The following is a 21,294-nucleotide window of genomic DNA, read 5'->3' on the forward strand; positions in this document are numbered from 1 at the left end:
GAAAATATCTAAAAGAAGACTTGAATGAAGAAAAAGAGCATCTATGAAAAAGTGAATGGCTTGAGTTGGTAAGAGATAGATCTTGGATAGATTCTTAGAAAGGTTTTAGTGTATCATCCCAGATGTATGAATAGTATTCCAGGTCGGAGATATTTGCAATTTCAGGAAGTGTAAGACGTTGTAAAGGTGAGAAAAAGTTTTGAATGAAAGAGGACACCAAGGAGGTTGAAGAGGCCTGCAGATGTGATACATATGTCAAAGCCAGAAAAGAAAGGTGATCTTATAGGAGATTGGAATATTACCAAAAGTAAAGGGGGGCAAAGCAAGATCATTCTTCCAAGAAATAAGTCAGGATTGTATTTTATGTGTAATTTCAGCGTTTTGATAGCACTGAAATTTACCAGATTATCAGCACCCCACTGTAGAATGGTAAAAAAATAGTATTAAAGTTACTGGCTATAGAAGATAATTTGCAGCATAAATCATATGAACATTGCAAGACTTGTTAAATTGAAAGGAATGGAGGGGATACCATCATGAATAAAAACTATTGGTAGGATTTAAGATAGAAGGGTCATTAATGTATAAAAACACCAGGGTGGCAGAAATACAATGACCTGAGTTACCCTGGCATTAATAAAGAAATCAGATGAGAGGAAACCTTTCATATATATCTCATACTGAAGTTGTAAGTGAGCAATTAGAACTGAATGCTGTACACGAAGACAGTTTATGTCAATTTGTTTAATGGTATTGATTCATAACACAAGAATAATAAGGCAATAATTAATATTTATTTAACTCATTTACTGATATTTTACTGGTGTCATATCCAGCATCTTCAGAGCACAAAAAAAAGTTTGTCGATATAAGAACAGCAACAATTCAGTTAATAGGACCAGTTTAAAAAATTTTAACAAACACAAGGAACTAGAGTCCTAATAAGCACCATCTATTGTTGGATAAACAGAGAGGAAGGGGAAAAAAGCATTCATTTCATCTTAAAATGACCGTCTTCCAGACTTTTGGTAAATTGATACATACTTGTTGGGGAATGTTTTAAAGCTGCTGATTCCTAAAACAATCTCTCTGACTTAATGACTTCTGTGTAGCACTTCTGTTTTCTTCCATTTCAATCAGTGTGAAGGAGTAACCAAGTCATGGTCTGCTAGTCCTGACTTGCCATAACGATAATGCTGAATGTATTTTTTATGTTCTCTCAGGCAGATGTCAACAGTTCTTCCTGTCTGTCCATAGTAAGCAAGGTCACAAGTACAGGATATTACATATACTCTTGGATGCAATAAAGGAGAGAGTTTGTCCTTAGGTTAATGGATGAAAGTTGCCAACTTGATATATGGTTTAAATGTGGTGAGGAGCTGATATTAAACACTCTAGATATCTTTTCAGCTGTGTCCTGAACATATGGGATGGTAACAGTCTAACATGTATTAGGCAACAGAGGGGATTTTCAGGGGATATTTAGCACTTTGCCTATTCTTTGGGGATTATAGTCATTGGCTAAAATGGTGTGATGCAAGTGAGTGAGTTCAGTGGTAAGAACACTGTCATTGGAACAGTTGGCTCTTGCTCTGTGAGTTAGTGTTTTTTAGGATACCATATTGTTCAGCTGGATGATGATGTGATTGTTCATGAAAATATCTCCATGTGTATTTGTAGATTTTCTATAAAAGGATGTTGGGTATTGAAAATAAAGTCAGCCAGGCAGATGGCAGTTCTTTTCAGTCAAACTATTGTGGGATTGAGGCCAAGACAAAATATAAAATTGGTTACTGCTGTAAACCGGGGGGGGGGCAATGATGATGTGTAACACATGCATGAACAGATTAGTACAATGAGTGAAAGTGGAATAATTATTATGAGGAATTTCAACTTTGGAGACAGATAAAAAGGAGGAAAGATTGTATGGCAGGAAGGAAATATAATTTATACACTTACTAAAATAGTTACTTGAAGCAGAATATGATGGAGCAGACTGACTTCCTCCTATTTGCCACATTTGCCATTCTGCAAGGGTATATCATTCAAGTGAAAATACTGTTACAGCAGGGGTGACAGGGACTAATGTGAGAATGGAGGTTAATGAATTAGAGGTACTTAGGATATTGAAAAATCTGAATGCAAATATGGCTGTGGGATTGGATGGGATAATAGTCTAGACTTCAAAAGAAATAGTGATATCTTAAAAGAACTTGAGGTGATATCTGTTTTAGACTACATCGATCTTTATAGGGAGAAGGAATGGAGGATAGCCTTTGAAAAGATGGGAAGAGACCATAACAGGCCACAAGACCTATTACTGGAAAGAAAGAAGATTGGATGGGATATCAGCTCGCATTTTAAGAGAATGCGTAGAGGAACTGGTGATGACTTTGACTAGCTGTTTAATTTAAGTCTCAGCTGTAGCAAAGTCCCCAAGATGAAGATAGTGGAAGGAAGGCAAAATAATTCCTCTGCATATAGGAAGATCTAAGTCTGTGGCAACAAATTATAGACCAATCAGTATCTCAGGAGTGGTGGTAAAAGTACTGGAAGAGTTAGTCAAAAAGAGAATTCAGGAATGGGTGGATAAGAATATGTTACTCTACGAGGAGCAAGCATGGCTTTGTGAAGAATCGGTCATGCCATAGTAATCTACTAACTTTTTATGATAGAGTAACAGCTGAGTTGGATAAAGGAAATGGCTACACGATGATACCGCTGGATTTTGCAAAGGCATTTGAATAGGGAATTCTGTTATGCAAGCTTAAACAAATGGGGATGGATATGAAAGTGGTGATATGAAGGGTGGTTGATGGACAAATACCAAAAACTAGTATAAGGAGGAGCAGAATTCAGGAGAATGCATGTCACTGACTAGTGATGTGCTGTAAGGCTCTGTGCTTGAACTACTGCTGTTTAATTTGCACATAAATGATATAGGAAATAATTTGAAGGGAGATATTCAGTTGTTTGCTGATGATGCAAAGTTGGGTACAGTAATAGTTAATCAAGGTGATTAACTTTAATGTGAAAAAGTGTAAAGTTATGCATTTTGGCACAAAAAAAAAGTTACAAGATCTGCATCACATTGAGGGAACTGTATTCCAAGGAAACTGAAGTGGGCATTTGTGGATGGTAGTAGATAAAGTTGAAGTTTAGAAGGCATATTGCTACAAACTAGCCAGGGTAGCTAACAGAATTACTTGGTTATTGAAGAATACACTAACAAGCAAAGATTTCTTGAGGATGAAGATGTGGAGAAAATCCAGATGAAAGTGACCAAGATGGTGAGTGGACTGTGGAATGCTTCCTATGAGAACAGATTGAGGGTTTGTGGATTGCAAAAGTTGGTTATTTAGGCAAGGGGAGAGTATGAGGTATGAGAGAAACATTTAAAATGCTTAAAGGGTTTTATAGGATTGCTGCAGGTGAAATGTTTCAGTACTTGGCTAGATGGGGTAGAATATGGGTCATCCATGGAAAGTGTAGTTAACAAGGGCACGAGGACTAGATTTTTTGCTTAGAGTTTTAAATGAATGGAATAGATTGCCTGAGTCAGTTGCGAGTGCTTTGTCTGTTAGTGGTTTCAAGGAGAGGTATGATAGATTTTGTGTTAATAGTTTGGGCCTTTCATGATGAGGTCTTAGGACTCCATAGAAGTGTCTGTGAAATAATAATAATAAATGCACAAAAATGTATCTAATGTGCTTGGACCATGCAAACACATCATCAACACAGAACAGAAAAAAACCACTGATCTGAGAGTGGCTGTATGCATTGCTTGGATTTTCTAAGGGTTCTATGTAGAAATTTGTTAAAGGGGGAGAAGCCCATAGCTGTCTCATCTTGTTTATATATATATATATACACACACACACACAAGTGGTATAAAAAGTTTCGAGACTAGCTCTGTTTACGAGAAATTACTTTATCTACGTTTACACACTATCACCTTCAAAATAGTCCCCTTGCATAGCAATACAGCGCTCCCAGCATTCCTGCCACTTTCATGTCAAGCACCTTCTGTGAATCGCGCTGGATCTTCATCTTCGGGAAGAGGGCGAAGCCCGCAGGAGCCAAATCTGGCAAGTAGGGTGGTTGCGGAAGTGAGATCATGTTGTTTCCGGCGAGAAACTCGCATGTGAGGAGAGCTCGGTGACAGGGTGCATTGTCGTCGTGGAGCATCCAGTTTTTTTTTTTCGCGTGCCACAGATCCGGTTGCTTTTGCCGAATGTCCTCCCTCAGATGCCTTAAAACCTGACAGTAGAACTCGCTATTGACTGTCTGCCCCTGGGGACGAATTCTCAATGCACAATGCCACGAATGTCGAAAAAAAGACGAGCATGCACCTGGTTGAGCTGCAGACTTGCCTCCCCTTTTTCGGTCATGGAGATTATGGGCTCTTCACACTGTGAAGACTGTTGCTTCATCTCAGGGTCGTACCCGTATACCCAAGTTTTGTCACCGGTAATGATCCTCGACATGAAGGACGGGTCATCCACAGCATACTGATGAGCTCCTGTTTCAGCAGCCTGGGGACGAACTTGGCAGTAACATGCCGCATGTTCAAATCACACATGAGGATTGCCTGGACTGTTCCATATGACACACCAACAATGGCAGCAATGTTGTGGAGTGATCTCCGACGATCCTCATGCACAAGTTGCCAAATGGTTTCGACATTTTCGGGGATTGAGCACGTTGAAGGTCTTCCTGATCTCTCGTTGTCTTCCAGTGATGTTCTTCCGCTCTTGAAGCGTATGTGTCACTCAAAACACCTCAAATGGCTCATTGCAGCATCGCCGTAAACTTGCCGAATCACGTCAAACGTCTTGGCAGATTTGCCCAGTTTCATGCAGAATTTCACGTTTGCTTTTTGTTCTAACTTGCTGTCCATGATGAAATTGCAGATGTGGTAACGCATGTGATCAAAATAGCACCAGTTGCACAGCTCCCGATGTACACAGGATGATGTCTTTTGGCACACTGACTTATTAAGGTCGGTGCTCCCTGTAACTGTGCGTGCAGTTTTCGAGACTAGTTTTGTAACACGCCAGCAGATGGCGTGTTACAAAACTAGTCTCGATAATTTTTGATACCACCTCGTACATATATATCTTCTCGTTCCATGCAAAATAATTTTTTAAACTTGTCCCACTGTTAACTGAATTGTTGCTGTTTGTATACTATGACAAAACTGATTTTGTGCTCTGAAGATACTGGATATAATACCGGTGAAAATTCAGCAAGTTTAATAAATATTAATTATTTTCTTATTATTCTTGTGTTGTGAATCAATATCATTAAACAAACTGACCTTTCTACTCGAAATACTGTTTTACATAAAATCAGGTATAAAGCAAGGATGCATGCCATCTGCACTATTATTCATTATCTACAGAAATCAGAATACAAAGGAAAATAATATTAAAAATGACATCAAAGAAATATTTCTTTTACTTTATGCAAATGATGTCATGCTCCTGAATAAATCTCTTTAGACCTCTACTTTTGAGAATCTGGCAGCTAAGTTGATGATGTTATATGCCAGAAAAAAGGTCAAGATCTAGGCAGACCACTGCAGTCAGTAATGCTTTAGAACAGGGGTCGGCAACCGGCGGCCCGCATGCAGCCCAAACGTGCATTTTTGGCAGCCCATAAAAGGTTGACCATACTTACATGGCATGTGGACCGTAAAATTTTATCATCAAGAAAAGACGTTGTGGACATTTCAAGAGGATGTTATTTACTACTCAAGTGTTAGATGGTTAAGTATAGCTGCTGTGCTAAAAAGATTTTTTAATTTACATGAAGAAATAGATATTTTCATGATGGAACACGAAAATACTGTCCCACAACTATCGGATAAAAAACGGATTATGTCTCTTGCATTTATGGTAGACATTACAACTACCTTAATGAACTTTAATTTGAACCTGCAGGGCCAAGGTAAATTACTAGCAGAACTGTTTTCTGACATACTCGTAAAAGCTTCTGAGGGCAAACTATGTCTGTTGAAGAAATATATGATGGAAGAAAATCTACATCATTATATATGTTGCAAATCTGCATCTACAGTTGGATGGCAAACACAAAAAGAAACTTTTGTTTATATTAGTGAAGATTTACAAATGGAATTTTCAATAAGATTTGTGGATTTTAATAAAAAAAATAGCATCGAAATGCGATTATTTTTGCACTCTTTAATGTCGACATTGATGACGTACCAAACTAACTACAGATGGAAGTTTTGGAATTACAACAAAATGAAACATTAAAGAATGCATTTTTGTTAGAAAATATCAAAAAATTTTATCGATGCTTACCAAAAAAATTTGAAGGATTAATCAGTTTCACAAAGAAGATGACAGTCGCATTCAGAAGCACATACACGTGCGAATAAGCGTTTTCTGCCATGAGTTTTAGAAAAAATAAATTTCTTCTCTATTGAACTGATGAACATTTGCATGCTTCAATTCGAATTTGTACCTCAGGTTATAGAGTGGATATAGATATAGATAATTTGACCAAGAGAAAACAATCACAAAAAGCACATTAAGCAGGGAGACACATGCATATTGCGATGCATAAGCTATATTACTTTGTTTTTACGTGATAATAATTTTTCGCTGACTTTCATTTTCAAGTGCTTGTTTCATATCTCGTACTTTAAATATTTCTGTTTTTTTAAGATTGATATAATAAAAATCGATAACTTAAGTATTTTTTTCACTCATAATTTTTAATAAAAAGAAATCAAAATTTTTCTTAAATAAATGCTTGTGGCCTGATTATTAAAAATAAAAGTTGAATGAGGCCTGCAAGTCTGAAAAGGTTGCCGACCCCTGCTTTAGAACATGAAATAAGTCCTAACAATACTGAAGATCTGACAAATAACCGATTAAATTGGTTGGTGATGCTCCTATCAACAATTTTCTTAAAAACAATGAAAAGTTTTTATGTTAATATCATTATATTCTGAATATTAAGTAAATTCTATCCATGTTAAAAGAAATAGAGGATTTTTTCCTTCTTAATATATTAATTGTAAAAACTTTTTTTTTTGCAAGGTTTCTCAATTTTTCAATATTGTTTCAGTAGTCATTCTGTCATCTAATAACTATTGAAGTCCAACTTCCATAACAAAGATGAAAAATTTGTGAAACAAAACACAGTCAACTCAGTTGGCAAAAATAACTAAATAAAAATTAATTCTGAAACTGGCTTTAAATTAGCATTATTTCCTGTCATAATGACACTACTAAAACAATATTGAAAAATTGGGAAACCTTGCAAAAAAAAAAAAAAGTTTTTACAATTAATATATTAAGAAGGAAAAAATCCTCTATTTCTTTTAACATGGATAGAATTTACTTAATATTCAGAATATAATAATATTAACATATAAAAATTTTTATGATTGTTAAGTACCATCTCTTGGTACCTAATCTTAACAGGATATGTTCTTGTCTGAAATAGTGTGGATTCTAGGACCGATTTTCTTGAGTTTACGGAACAAAACACCCAAGTTTCTGAGAGAAAAAACCTGCTTGCCCATGCCAGAGATCAACTAACTCAGCTGAAGAAAGGCTGTTCCGCCATTGGCAACTAGACTTGAACTTAAGTTTATCTTTGGGTGGCCTAGCGCAGAGGTTGCAAGTGCCATTTCCAGTGGGCTACACATACCTGGTCTTAATTTTGTGTCTCCACACATACACACTGTAATGAAATTAGTGAGTCTGAACGAAGTGCTGCAGTCAACTATATTGTGCAGGAAAGCATCATTCCAGTAAGATAAAAAATGTACAAAATAGGAAAAAAAAAAACAAGGTATCAAGCAAACTACTAATCCAGATGTTTTGTAATTTACCATATCCCTTGAAAAGAAATGGAATGAGTTAGTAAACTGCAAGTCAGTTAATCATTTATTCATATTTCATAATTTATTATAGTACAGCTACACACATGGCAACTAGCCTCTTACCAACTAACCTTCCCAGGCTACAGAAATATTGGACTAAAGGATTGTTTTGTGCTTCATCTTCAAATTAGTTACAGTCATATCAGAATCATGATCATTGCACATATGACTAAAATTTTATAATCCTCTATTATATATTTTACAGTCTATTTGTTTATCTCTGCATGATCAAAATTTCCAACTAAATGGTAAAACTAGGATCACCAAATTTGAACATACATACATACCTTCTCTTCTTATTATAAATCAACACCATATATAAATTTGGTTGAATTGCTAGTGGTGCTCTTGGAGAATAAACATGCAATTTACCGACCATTTAACAAATAAAAGTGTTCAATATTATGAAACAATGATATGTCAAAATTAATGCCAATGCATTTTGTAGTTCAAAAATAAAATTGTTTGCAGTTAGTTTTTCTTGAAAATCTTCCATATGTTGAACAGTAGCCAAGTTGTCAAGTCAACAAAAGTAGCATAGAATAAATAAATTAAAAAAAAAAAGTTTTGTACATTTTGACAATGCATTTAAAGTAACTGCCAGCAAGAATAGTTCTTCCACTCTCTCTCAAATCAATAGATGTGGGTTCTAATCTATGATATCATCATCACCATCATGTTTATTGGAAGCCTGAAGTGGCATGAAAAAGCTCCATGTTCTAGGGAAAGGTTTCTAGATTATTTAACTCTTAGTCCACCTACCATACTAAATATATAGCAGGTTGAGAAAGAAATTTCTAATACAAATTTCTTTCTCATAAAGCAAAAACATAAAATATGGAAAGATGTAAATAGCTGATAATCTATTCACATTAGTAAGAGTCCCAAAAAACAAATTAAAAAACAACACTCATGACATTTCATCTCATCAACAATAGAAAGCAGACCAGGAACATTTTATTGGTTGATCAAACAGTTTGACTATATAAATTACCTTCGTTTTGCTTTTATTTTATTTGTATGAAAATAAATAAAGTATAATAGGATATGGTACGTGATAGGAAGAGAAGCAATCACAGTTTAATAGGGATGAATAATTAGTTATATCAAGAACAGTTAACAGAGTCAAATAATAAAAAGATTAAGAGAGAAAAAGATAGTTTTTTCAGCATAATAAAAACTCAACATTCATCAATGCTGAATTTTCATTGTAAAAATTAAATCCTGTCAAGTTTCTATCAGCAAAGTTTTAATGTAGAAGTCAATAAAGCCTTGTTATTCAAGTGCTGAACTCACACTTGTTACTCCTTTCTATTTTTATATGAATATTTATATAGATGTTTAGCTATTTATATACTTCTCATGATTTTTTTACTGTGTAGAATTCAGTTGCTGTAATATCTATTTTTTTGATAGAAAAAATTATCATGTTTGATAAGGGTACAAATTACCCATGCATATAAATTGCATTTATAAATTAAAAATATTATTAATTCATTTCAATTATACTTGTGTATGTAATGGAAAAACTTAAGTGATTTTTTGTAGCATATTTAATTATATCAAATTATGCAATACAATACTAATTTGCAAAGTGATGGAATCTGATAATCTAATAGTACAGCTATTTGTGTGTTATTAAATAAAATTTGATCTCTGGCCAGCTTGTATGGCATGCAGGTTCTAATTTTTTTTCGTAATCTAATTGCTTAACATTTTTCTTAATATCATATAGATTAAAACTGTATTCATCTAAACCTAACAAAGCAAATTTTCTTTAATTAAAAGAAAACAAGACAAAAATTCTGCAATTGCTTTGAAAATGTCCACTTCAAAACAGACTGCTGGATAATGTGCAATTTATAAGATGATTTGTGTTTCAAATTACGGTATATAGTAAATAGTATTATAGTATATAGTAAAAATAAAATGGTATTTTAATGAATTTCACACTTTCGTGGTAAAGAAACAAGAAATTAAAACTTTATTAAGAGTTATAATTATTAAGCCTTTACTTGGTGTAAAAATGTGACTGATATCAGATGTATTTTTTACTTAATAAACTAGATATTTTGAAATGGAACAGGATATTACAAACCTTATTAAAACCTGGGAGCTTAACCATTCTCAAAATGTAATCTGAGGATTCTTTAAACGGTTTGACCAATTCAAGATTACTTTTCAACCAAGGCCAAAAAAAGGCCCAAAATATACTTTGATTCAAAATTACCAAATGTCTTTAAAAAAAAATTAAACTTGCTGTAGAAATATTGCAATGTTTTGTTATGATGCTGATTGCTTAGTGAATGTTCATTTTGATGTCAATAATTTGTATGCTCTGGCTGTATTCAAAATATAAAAGTTAATGAAACTGTATACATGGATTAAATATATTTATCACTATTTTTTTTTTTTTTGGAAACTTCTAAAGGTTTATATCTAATCCTAAGAACTAAGTGAATGATTTTTTTTTTATCTTTTAAACTCAAAGACATATACCCAAATCTCACATACACCCAAATCTAATTGATGTATATATTATTATCTACATCTGAAATACACTAAAGTGTGCAGAAAAATATTCTCGTGATTATAACTTTTTTTTGTGTGTGGAATGCATTTAGTTCTTTAATAGTTGCATTAAATTTTTCATGAACAATGATATTAACTTTCTATCAAAAAGTAATAGTTACTAATGTTAGAAATTATTTTGCTTTCAATATTATTAATTTATATCCTACCAGAATAATAAGAATTATAATAATTAAAGCAAAAGATAAATATATGTATCCAGCTGAGGATTATCATTATTATTACTATAATATAAGGTACTTCATAATATAAGTTAAACTACCAAATATATATATATATAAAATATAGAGTGGACAGTTTATTAGGTACACCTACATAATAAAGCAACTACTCCCCCACCCCCATCAGATCTTACAACAGCCTCAATATCAACACATCAGGACACAGGCTTCACAAATGGTGAAAGCATTCCACAGAAATGTCATCCCACACAAACATAACATCCTACAGTTGCCTCAAACTGGACTGTAACAGCAGATCCCTGTCTCAAACAGCTTGTTCCACAACTGCAATTTGAAATCAAGTTGAATGAGTAGGCCTATGACTTATGATAACATTACACTCATGCTCCTGGAATTTTCCAAACATTGTGCTTTGTAATGTGATGCTCCAGATAGAAGTAACCATTACCAGCTGGATACACTATGAATGTGAAGGGTTGCAACTGGTCAGTAACTACATTCAAGTAAACTGTCACATTCAGCTGGTGCTTCAATGATATTGGTATACAGATCAATGTCAGAATGTATTGCCCACGTCATTACAATACACAACAATCTTGTTACTTGGCATGATGGTCCATTAACTCATCCTGCCATCGTCAAATAACTAGAACCAGAATCATTGTAATAGGTGATCTTCCTACTACTCCTCAAGTGCTAGTGTTCCTATGTTCACTGTACCAATGTCAACAATATAGCCTTGGTGAGGTCATTTGCTGTTAACATTTCCATCAGTAGCATGGTCTGATATATTGTGCATTCTTAATGCTCCTCTGAAGAGCACTGCTGCATTGCACTGCACTACCAATCAATTGATTATAGATTGTCAATCAGTCTGCATTATTATGCAACTTCTGTCTCATATCAATAAGCTGATTCCAGCCAGAGGACTATTGTTGGCAAGATGTTCTAGTCATTGAGCAATTTATAGTATACTACTCTTAACATTATCATGAAGCATGAACACTCAATGATGGCAGTTTCAGGATGTGTTTGCACCAGCATGTTTAGCACTAATCATCATACTGCACTCAAAGTCACTCAGGTTATGCTGTTGGCACATTATGATACTGGACTTCATGTGCATATACACAGAGTATCTCTTAATATCTGTCTATTTGCTTTATATAGTCCAGAAAAGACAAATTATCTCTGATGAAATGGTAGTGTCCATGTATGATAGATATGAATGTACCTAATCAACCAGCCAGTATATGTATACACATACAGAGAGAATTAAGAGCCTAATTTAGGGTATGTCTTAAAGGAAGTCCGTTAAGTACCTGCTGATACTGATATTAGTTTCAGCATGTTTAGTAGACCTAATTACTTACCCGTGTATCAGATGTTACATGCCTTTCCCTATTTGGTGACACAATTACTTCCTGACCAGTTTGCAATGAACCTACAGGGGTAGCCTATAAAAAATATTAAATATATTTTTGGTTTTATTTTTATTTTTGTGCTCTGTATGATTTTCTCTTTCTCTCTCTCTCTTTTTCTCATCACATTCTTAATACTGATAGAAAAATTAATGATTTTTGCTTCTATAGGAAAATGTTAATTTTATGACTATGTTTGTATAATCATACTTTTATAAATTCAAGTTACTGTTTATATATGATAATCAGTAATAATGCTTATTTTCTAGTAAGCTATTAAAAAACTTAACTTTCTTTTTTTTTATTATTATTAATTAGAGCTTTTTCTTGCAAATGGAAATCTCACTGGCAAAAAAGTAGATAACCTATCATATACTAGTTCCATGAATGGACAACATGTTTCTATCTGTTAAAAAATATATACAAGCACACATGCACACACACGAGATAAAATATTCATATGCTCAGTTAAATTATAGTACGCTACTGAATTTTACGACCAATTAGCAGACAAATTAATGTTTACACTAATTCTGCTGGTGTGTGAAATTCATATAAGTACCGTACCTAACAGAATAGTTCTAATAATATTCTCATAAGTGCTTAACAGAACATTTTTTCAAACTTTATTGTGTCTAAGGATTATTCTTAAAGTGCACAGCACTAAAATTGGAGGCAGGGAGAATCAAGAAAAATGTTGATATATATCAAGCTTTATTATCCTATAATAATTAAATAAGAAGGTAGTATTTAAATTACTGCTTAATTATGTATCAAGTCAGACATTTTTTTTTAATGTGAATGTTATCCATGAAACATTATCATAAACCTCTATCATAAGTTCAGTAGCATGGAATGGGCTAAAGGTTAGATAATCCAGTTTATTTGCTCTGAGGACCAATAATTTCAAAGCCATTTCAGTCCTCTAATAAGTGAAGTAGCAGTTTTACTAAATGATAAAAATTATCTACCAAAGACTTTCACAAACATTTGTGCAACAGTGAGATTTAAATCCACACCCCAAAGCTATCCATTTTTCCATGCCACTATGTGCCAGCTGAATACACTGCTTGGAAAGAAGTCAACGGACATCATTGTGTGAGAAACAAAAAGCCATGGCACCCACCTTAATAAGCTGTAAGACATCCTTTCACTTTGATGACTGCAGCAATCCTACAAAGCATACTTTCCACAAGTGTATGATAGCGATCAATGGGAATTTTGCACCATTCTTCCTGTAGGCATGTAATGAGATTCTGGACTGCTGAGGGGTAGATATCCCTTGACCTCAACCGATACTCCAGTTCATCCCACAGAGATCAGGGTTCTATGGAGGCCAGTCAAGTGTGGTGATGACCATGTCCACAAATGAGCAGTTACAGTAGCAGCCTTATGACATGATGCATTTTCTTGCTGAACGAGACAACGGTCAGTTCTGTAGAAATGCCATAAAATAGGAAGCACTGCATTGTCTAGAATGTTCAAATACCTATCAGAGTTCAATATTCATGGCACCACAAATAGTGGTCAAAGGCCAAACCAGGAAAAACAGAACCATGCCATCACACCGCCACCACAGCATGTTGGTTTGGGTAAACGTGGAGCTTGCAAATTGCGGTCCTACCATGGAAACCATGTTGTGAGCCTCAATTCTGAATATTTTTTGTACAGATTTGTGTTCCAATTGATGCCCAGAAGTCCGCATTCAACATGTCAGCCAATGAATGATGGTTTTTAAATATTATTCTTCACAGCACCCTATGGTCACGTTCAGTGAGTGTGGTGGGTTGTCCATTACAGGTACTTGCAGTTGACTCCCTGCACTTTCATTTCAGCATGGTATCACCGATTGTTGATCTAGGATGGCCCAATTTGTCAACAATTTGCCCAGCAGATGGGCCTGCAACATGGCATCCTATCACAATGCCTCTTTCAAACTCTGTCAATTTCCATTTCACAAGGACACGTTGTCAGTGACTTAGAGGCATCATGTTTCTCCAATTTACACCTGCTAGAAACATGTGACTCATTACATGACAATGCATCTCACCCATGGGGATGTCCATTGAATTCTTTCCAAGCAGTGCATATTTAGATCTGCATTGGTTAGATATATTACTCTGAAGATCTAATTCACTTATCACACACACCAAAGGTAAAAGAAGCAAATACTTTATTACCAATCTTTTACTTTGGGTTGCTACTGAATTCTCAAGAGTTAAACAATCACAACAATATCATAAAAGCACAAATGAAAAATGAGTAAGAGCATGAAATATTCAAGCTAGTGTCCTAATGGCCTGACTTCACCCACTGGTCTGATCAAATGCAACTGTCTTAAGTGTTGTTTTTGGCAGAGAATAATAAACACATCTTTAACAGTGTCTTGCAACCAAATCTATTTAAAAGTTGGAAATATTCTGTAGAGCTTTCAATTCTGAAGTGATTAAGGAACTACTACTGTTTTAGAGTGGTGTACATGTTATTGTGGAGTATTGGAATGGGGGGGGGGGGTAATAATCTTAATTTTGTAGAATTGTATCCATTACTGATGAAACTAAGATGTTTCCTGACTGGGATTAATCAAATTACTTTATACATCTGTGCATCTGAAATACAGTAAGCTTATTATGAGAGTTTACAATGGTCCAAAAATGTTATAACCAATGCTCATTAAGAAACTCAACCTACTATAGAGAATAGCTATAAAACATTGCTAAGACAGGATAAACAGTATCAAACAAAATGAACAGTTGAAAGTAAATATGCTATAATTTGGCACCTCCACAGTACAACTGAAAAGAATGAAGAAACAGCACCTTTCAGTGGAAAAGACCAATATTCAATTCTTGTCATGATACAAGGAATTTCTATAACACTTGAAGATAATTAGTTGATCTCACATAGAGGTATCAGGATTTTTCCATCCTAGAAACTTTGGTTTCTTGCATTCATAAAACAAGCAAATTGGCCAGAGAAGAAATGTACTCAAGAAACAAAGTAACTGTGTAGCAGGTGGTGAATTGTGTGATGTAGCGTAGGCCCTAAGATGAGCCATGGAACCTCCTGGAGGTTTTAGGTAATATTGTTCAGGACTTATGTAGAGTTGCAAGACTTACAACATGAAGTTTATCCTACTATTCCTTAAACTTGCTATTTGTCAGTCTGCATGCTCATCACCTTTTCAAGTAATGCATGCCATGGTCCAACCATTTCATTGCAAAAATGCTACTTCTCGCCCTCTTACTTACCACTTACTTTTGCATCTTCAAGGGATGGCCCTTGTTCCAAGATGCAAAAAATCTCCCCAGTCAATCCTGTAAATACCTCTCAGCAGTTTAAATGTCATGATCATAAATCATCGCTTCATCTACTATCCACTAAGTTTGCATACCATTAGTCTATCCTCAAAAACAAGGTTCAAACAAATTATGTAAAATCCTATTTATCATGCAAAGAATTTTACTCATCCAAGACTACTTACTCCCATTGATACCATCCCAATAAGTCAACAGGAATTCCACAAAATGATTAATAGTGTTCTGTAACATAGTTGGAAAAAAAAAAATTTTTTTTTAAATTAAATAATATTCTATTTTGTCTAGTCTGCAGCTATTTGCCACAGGTAAGTGTTTGAGTGTATTTGCCAAGCTCTGCTCATAACCAAACTTGTATACAAAACTGATATCATTTTTGTTATCCACGTCTGTACCCTCTTTAAGGTTACTTCATTCACTTCGAATACCAGTGACCAGATCCGAACACAATAATCCAGATGTCGTCTGATCAGGGATGGATACATCGGAATCGCCAAACTTTTATCTCTGTTTACTTAAATAAAAATTTTTTTTTTTTTACTTATAATTAATTTCAAGCAAACTAGTGACAAAATTAAGGCATTTTCCTAATTTAGTCAACTCAGATATTAACACAGACAAAAAAAAGTAAGGGAGCAAACAAAGGAAACCTCAGTATTTTCTTCAAAATATTACTGTTGATAATTATTTGTTCATTAGTAAACAGGCTTAAGTGTCATTACAGTCAGTGCTTGGATAACTTTATTTGGCACATGTTTACTACAATGACATGAAGTTTTAATTTACAATTTCCTTGGATAATTTACTTTTAATTAGCACGATTGGCTTATTTTCCCAGTATAATGACAGATATTTACTCACTCTTGAAATATTTAAAATATAATTTTAAATATTCTGATATGCTATATCTAAGATAAAAGTAATAACATTATATAAAAAGAGAAAACGCAGAGAAACACTGCACAGCTCAGTGCAGGAAAGATTAATATATAAATACTGCTTCAATACTCAAAACTATCTCATATAATAAACTTAACGACTGTTTTAACAGCTCCAAACCAGGGGTTTTCAACTGCAGAAGATATATTATTATTATTACGGGCAACTCCAAGGAGTCGACAGACTCATCGAGGGAGGTCCTAACATCATGTCAAGAACAACTATTTGTCTTTCACACAGTATCTATCATACCTTGCCTTAAACTCATTCACGGTCATAGCACCTACAACAGACTCTGGCAGCTTATTCCACTCATTTACCACTCTCCAAGTAAAGAACCTAGCTCTAACACCTCTGTTAACTACATTTTTGCCCAGCTTCCTTGTATTGTCCCCAGTCCTCCCACCACCAGCCCTATTCTCAAAAATATCTTCTGGATTAATCTTATAGAAAACTTTCAGTAATTTGAATGTCTCAATCATATCACCCCTTTTCCACCTATCAACCAATTTTTGCAACCCACAAATCTTCAATCTGTTCTCATAAGGTTCATTCCACAGACCTGCCACCATCTTGGTCACTCGTCTCTGGATCCTCCCCACCAAGAAGAAACCCTGCAGTCATATCTGGGCACAGTAGTCCAGATGGGGTCTTATCAGGGCTCGATACAGAGGATAAAGTATTTTTCCTCTGTCTCTGCTCGTTAAAGTATTTTTCAGTAACCAAGTGATTTGATGAGCTGTTTTAGCCACTTTTGCAATGTGCCCCCCTAAACTTCAACTCCCTATCCACCAACACTCCCAAATCCCTGGCCTCAATCTCCTGGAGTACGGTTCCACCAATGTGATATACAGCTGCTAATCTTTTCACTCCAAAATGCATAACCTTACACTTTGCCACATTAAATTGACATCCATTTTCCTTAGCCCAGTCCTCCAAACTATTCAAATCATCCCGAAAAATTTTGACATCCTGTGCACTCACAATTGCTCTACCCAACTTTGCATCATCAGCAAACAAGTGAACACTTCCTCTCAGATCCTTTCCTATATCGTTAATGAACAAATTGAAAAGTAGTGGTCCAAGAACAGAACCCTGCAGCACACTACTAGTCACAAGCCGTCTTTTGGACTCCACTCCTGAATAAACTACTCTCTGGTATCTCTCCATCAACCACCCCTCCTATCCATCTCACCAACCCTATATCCATCCCCATCTGCTCCAGTTTACTGATTAGAGTTCCATGTGGTATCCTATCAAAGGTGTTGGCAAGGTCAAGTAGAATCACTGAAAACCCATTACCCTTATCCAGTTCAGTCGTTACTGTATTATAAAACGTGAGCAAATTATTGAGGCCTGATCTACCCTTCACAAAACCATGTTGTCCCCCATACAGTATCCCAGTTTCATCTATCCAATCCTGTATTCTTCTCTTGACTAGTTTCTCCAAGACCTTGACAACGATTCCTGCTAATCGATGGAAACCCTTTTTCCATCCCCTCAGGACTAACCCAGATCCAAGGCTCAGATTAAACAGAATGGACAAGGGTACTGACAATTCTTTAGCCGCTTCACATACGACACGAGCTGGTATACCATCCAATTCTACAGATGTCTTGACATTGAGGTTTTGTAATAGACTACTCATCTCCACCTCATTCACCACAATTCCCATATAAACTTTTGGTTCATTCATTTCTGCAATGTTACCACCTGGATGATATACTCTTGCAAAGTGCTCGCTCAGTAATTCAACTATATCAACTGATTCAGTTACCTCCCTACCATCGGCATTCTTTAAAATCATTCTGCCATATACATTTTTTCTTCTACTTGCAACATATCGAAAAAACTGTTTAGGATTCTCTTTAGTCTGCATGGCCAATGTTCTTTCGTAATCCTTTTTTGCTTTTCTTACCACACTCGTTACCCTTCTGGCTTGGGCTTTATACTGTTCGTGTGTCTGCCGGTCACCTTTCTCCTTAAATTCCCTCCATAGTTGTTTCTTTTTTTGCAGTTCAAGCTTAATGGTGTTATTCATCCATTTAACTCCTACTTCATTTATTATTCGGACTCTAGGTATACAGTCAGCCATTGCTTCATGCAAACACTTCTTAACCGCCTCCCATGCACTGTCAACTTCTAGTCCATGCAGTTTTACATGCCATGGCACTGTACCAATCAATCTCCTAAGCTTGTCATACTTACCAGCCCGATAATTCCACACGTACCCTGTCTTAATTGTAAATTCCACACCTTTAGCCACCTCCCAAGTCAAGACCCTATGATCACTCTCCCGAATTGGTGGCAACATGGTCATATTCATTACAAATTCTGAGATGCAATTACTAGGTCAAGCACTCTCTGATCCCTAGTATTTTCTATTACATGCTGTCGCAGATAGTTATCCCTTAATAACCACATAAAATCCAATTCCTTCCTCCCATGTGTCCTCTCCTCCTTCCAATCAATGTTACCATAGTTGAAATCTCCCATAATAATTACCCTCCTTCCACTCATTTCTTCTATTTGCTTATGCATACTATCTCCACTGTCTATTCCATCACCTGGTCTATAGCAGCACCCAACTGTATATTTTGTTCTGCTAGTTTCAATCTCACACCAAATAGCCTCAAATGTGCTCTTATCTCTATCCTGCAGTTCCACTTCTATTCTCCTTTGCTGTAGTTCATCCGCTATCATCAATAACACACCTCCCCCCATTTTATTCTCCCTGTCTCTCCTGAACACACCATACCCCTCACATTCAATCCCACTAGCTGTGTCATCTTCTGTCAGCCATATTTCACTAATGCCAATAACATGTGGTCTGGAAGTGCTAACCAAGGCCAAAAATTCTTCCTTCTTGTTCCTAATACTTCTGGCATTTGTATACATGAACTGAAGAAGCCGATTTGTCCCATCCCTATTTTGATGCCTTATACTAACTATCCCATTCTGATTTGTGGTCTTTCCTACTCACTTGAGCATATTACACACATTCACACACTCAACTGTCTCCCTAAAATCTGCATATCTACTCCCTCCCTGCCTTAATAACTCTAGTTTCCCTGGTTCTGTACATTCACTTCCACCACATTCGACAACACCTTTCAAGTCTCCACACACCAAATCCATTCAAATGTAATCCATCCATTTTATATAAATCCTTTCGCCCATCGAACTCATTCCACACCACTCACCTAACATAATTCACGCATAAAGTCATTAGCAATTATCCCTCCTTCTATACTCTTTACTGTCATGCCGTGGCAACAGACTCACCATCCTAACTCTCTCACTCTTTTCTTTTGCTACTTCAAGCAATTTCTTCACATCCTCACTCATAGCCTTTTTTGTTTCCTTTCAAATCATTTGTACCGGCTACCACTATCAGTTCCTTCACCCGCTGTTTTTGCATTCTAACTGACTTGCTTACATTCTTTATGGTCGCACTGGGTTGGTATGATTTTGTTAAACTCTCAACTAACACACCTCTTACTAGGGAATCTCCATCTGAGAGGTATGCAAGCAAAGTGATTTTTTTTTTTTAAATATAACAAGAGTATCAGCTTTCTCAGGGAAAAATAAGAAACACATTAAGATATACAGCAAATTATTCAATTTTATATAAATTCTGCACACAGTTTAATAGAATGAAAATCCAAAGTTTGATCACTGAACTTGAAATGCTCTTCTGTTTCTTCTCTTGCTCAATTTTTCTTATTTCACTTTTGTTTTTTTTACTCTTACACAATATGTTTTTTTTTTTTTTTGTCTAAATTACAAGACCTACTAGAGAAATCAATCATCAAACAAATATATGAAAAATAGTTCTTAAAGAGAATCTTCATTTAAATGTGAAAACCCCTGTTCTAGACATATAGGAATATTTATTTGCTTACTTTTGTTCTATGCTATTAATTATATTTTATACCAATTCCATTGCAGTGATGATATTTAGAGCATGAATACTTAGTCTGAAGTCTAATCCCATTTCAGTGGAATTAGCAATGAAATGAAAGCTGGTAGGATCAAATTTACGAAGCTATCTGGAAAACCCTCTGACATTGTTATATATACTTAAAAATTATAATCGTATTCCTTCCATCACTCTGCCTTGTTGATAATGATTTCATAGAAAAATTCATATCAAACATGATTTAGCAACTGTATGCACACATAAAAAGTGTTCAGAATCATTTAAAATGAGCATTTATTTTTTAATGAAGTGACATATTTATGAAGAAGTTATTAAATTGTTTTTGCTTCAGTCTTTCTTATTCACATTGTGCCTGAGTCAATATATCTATATACTAGTGTGCTATTCCTCTAATGGTGCCAATTTGATTTGGTGAGATACTGGAAAAGTTTGAAGGAATTAAAACAGTTCATGGAATTCTAGCAAAAATAAATCACCTTGTTTGGATTAAGCAAAGAGAGATCTGTTTAACAAAATGGCAAAGTGGTTTTATTAAATAAATAAATAAAAAAAAAAAAAAAATATATATATATATATTTTCTTGTAATAAATTTAGTTTAATCCTTTATCCAAGTGTGTGCAAACAAAGTTTGTGCCTGAAAGTATCTTCAGGACTGGGGTAAAGTGGTACAACACTGGGCAACTCCAGCAAAGGTGGAGCAAGCTACCAACACTCCTATCTCAGTATCTCCCATAATGCAAAACACATCTCATTGCGGATATGTATAATATTATGCATTAAGGGAAGGGCCACTACCCAGACTAGTTTCGACCTTTATTGAGGTCTCTTTCAGTGGGAGCCAGGCCCAAGTGGAGATACCAGGCAGAAGCATTAGCAAGGTCATTTCCTCCTATAGGAGCTGCCAAATGGTGTGCCACCTTTTTATTAAATTACTCTGGATTTAGAGAAAGATGTTGAAAGTTTATTTTTCACTTG

General features: G+C 35.2%; 1 protein-coding gene across 2 annotated transcripts in view; it reads right to left on the reverse strand.

Annotated features, from left to right (window-relative positions):
• LOC150107718 (casein kinase I-like) overlaps nucleotides 1-21,294 on the reverse strand; it is a 300,934-nt gene that overhangs the window by 35,058 nt on the left and 244,582 nt on the right. For both annotated transcript variants that reach the window (XM_090391487.1, XM_090391486.1), the window contains one exon: nucleotides 12,072-12,155. In XM_090391487.1, the coding sequence (XP_090247613.1) occupies nucleotides 12,072-12,155 (84 nt within the window). The remainder of the gene's footprint in view (nucleotides 1-12,071; nucleotides 12,156-21,294) is intronic.

Source organism: Typopeltis vanoorti, chromosome 4 (genome assembly GCF_054136105.1).
Source record: "Typopeltis vanoorti isolate ZY-2024b chromosome 4, IOZ_Tvanoo_1.0, whole genome shotgun sequence".
Lineage (NCBI taxonomy): Eukaryota > Metazoa > Arthropoda > Arachnida > Uropygi > Thelyphonidae > Typopeltis > Typopeltis vanoorti.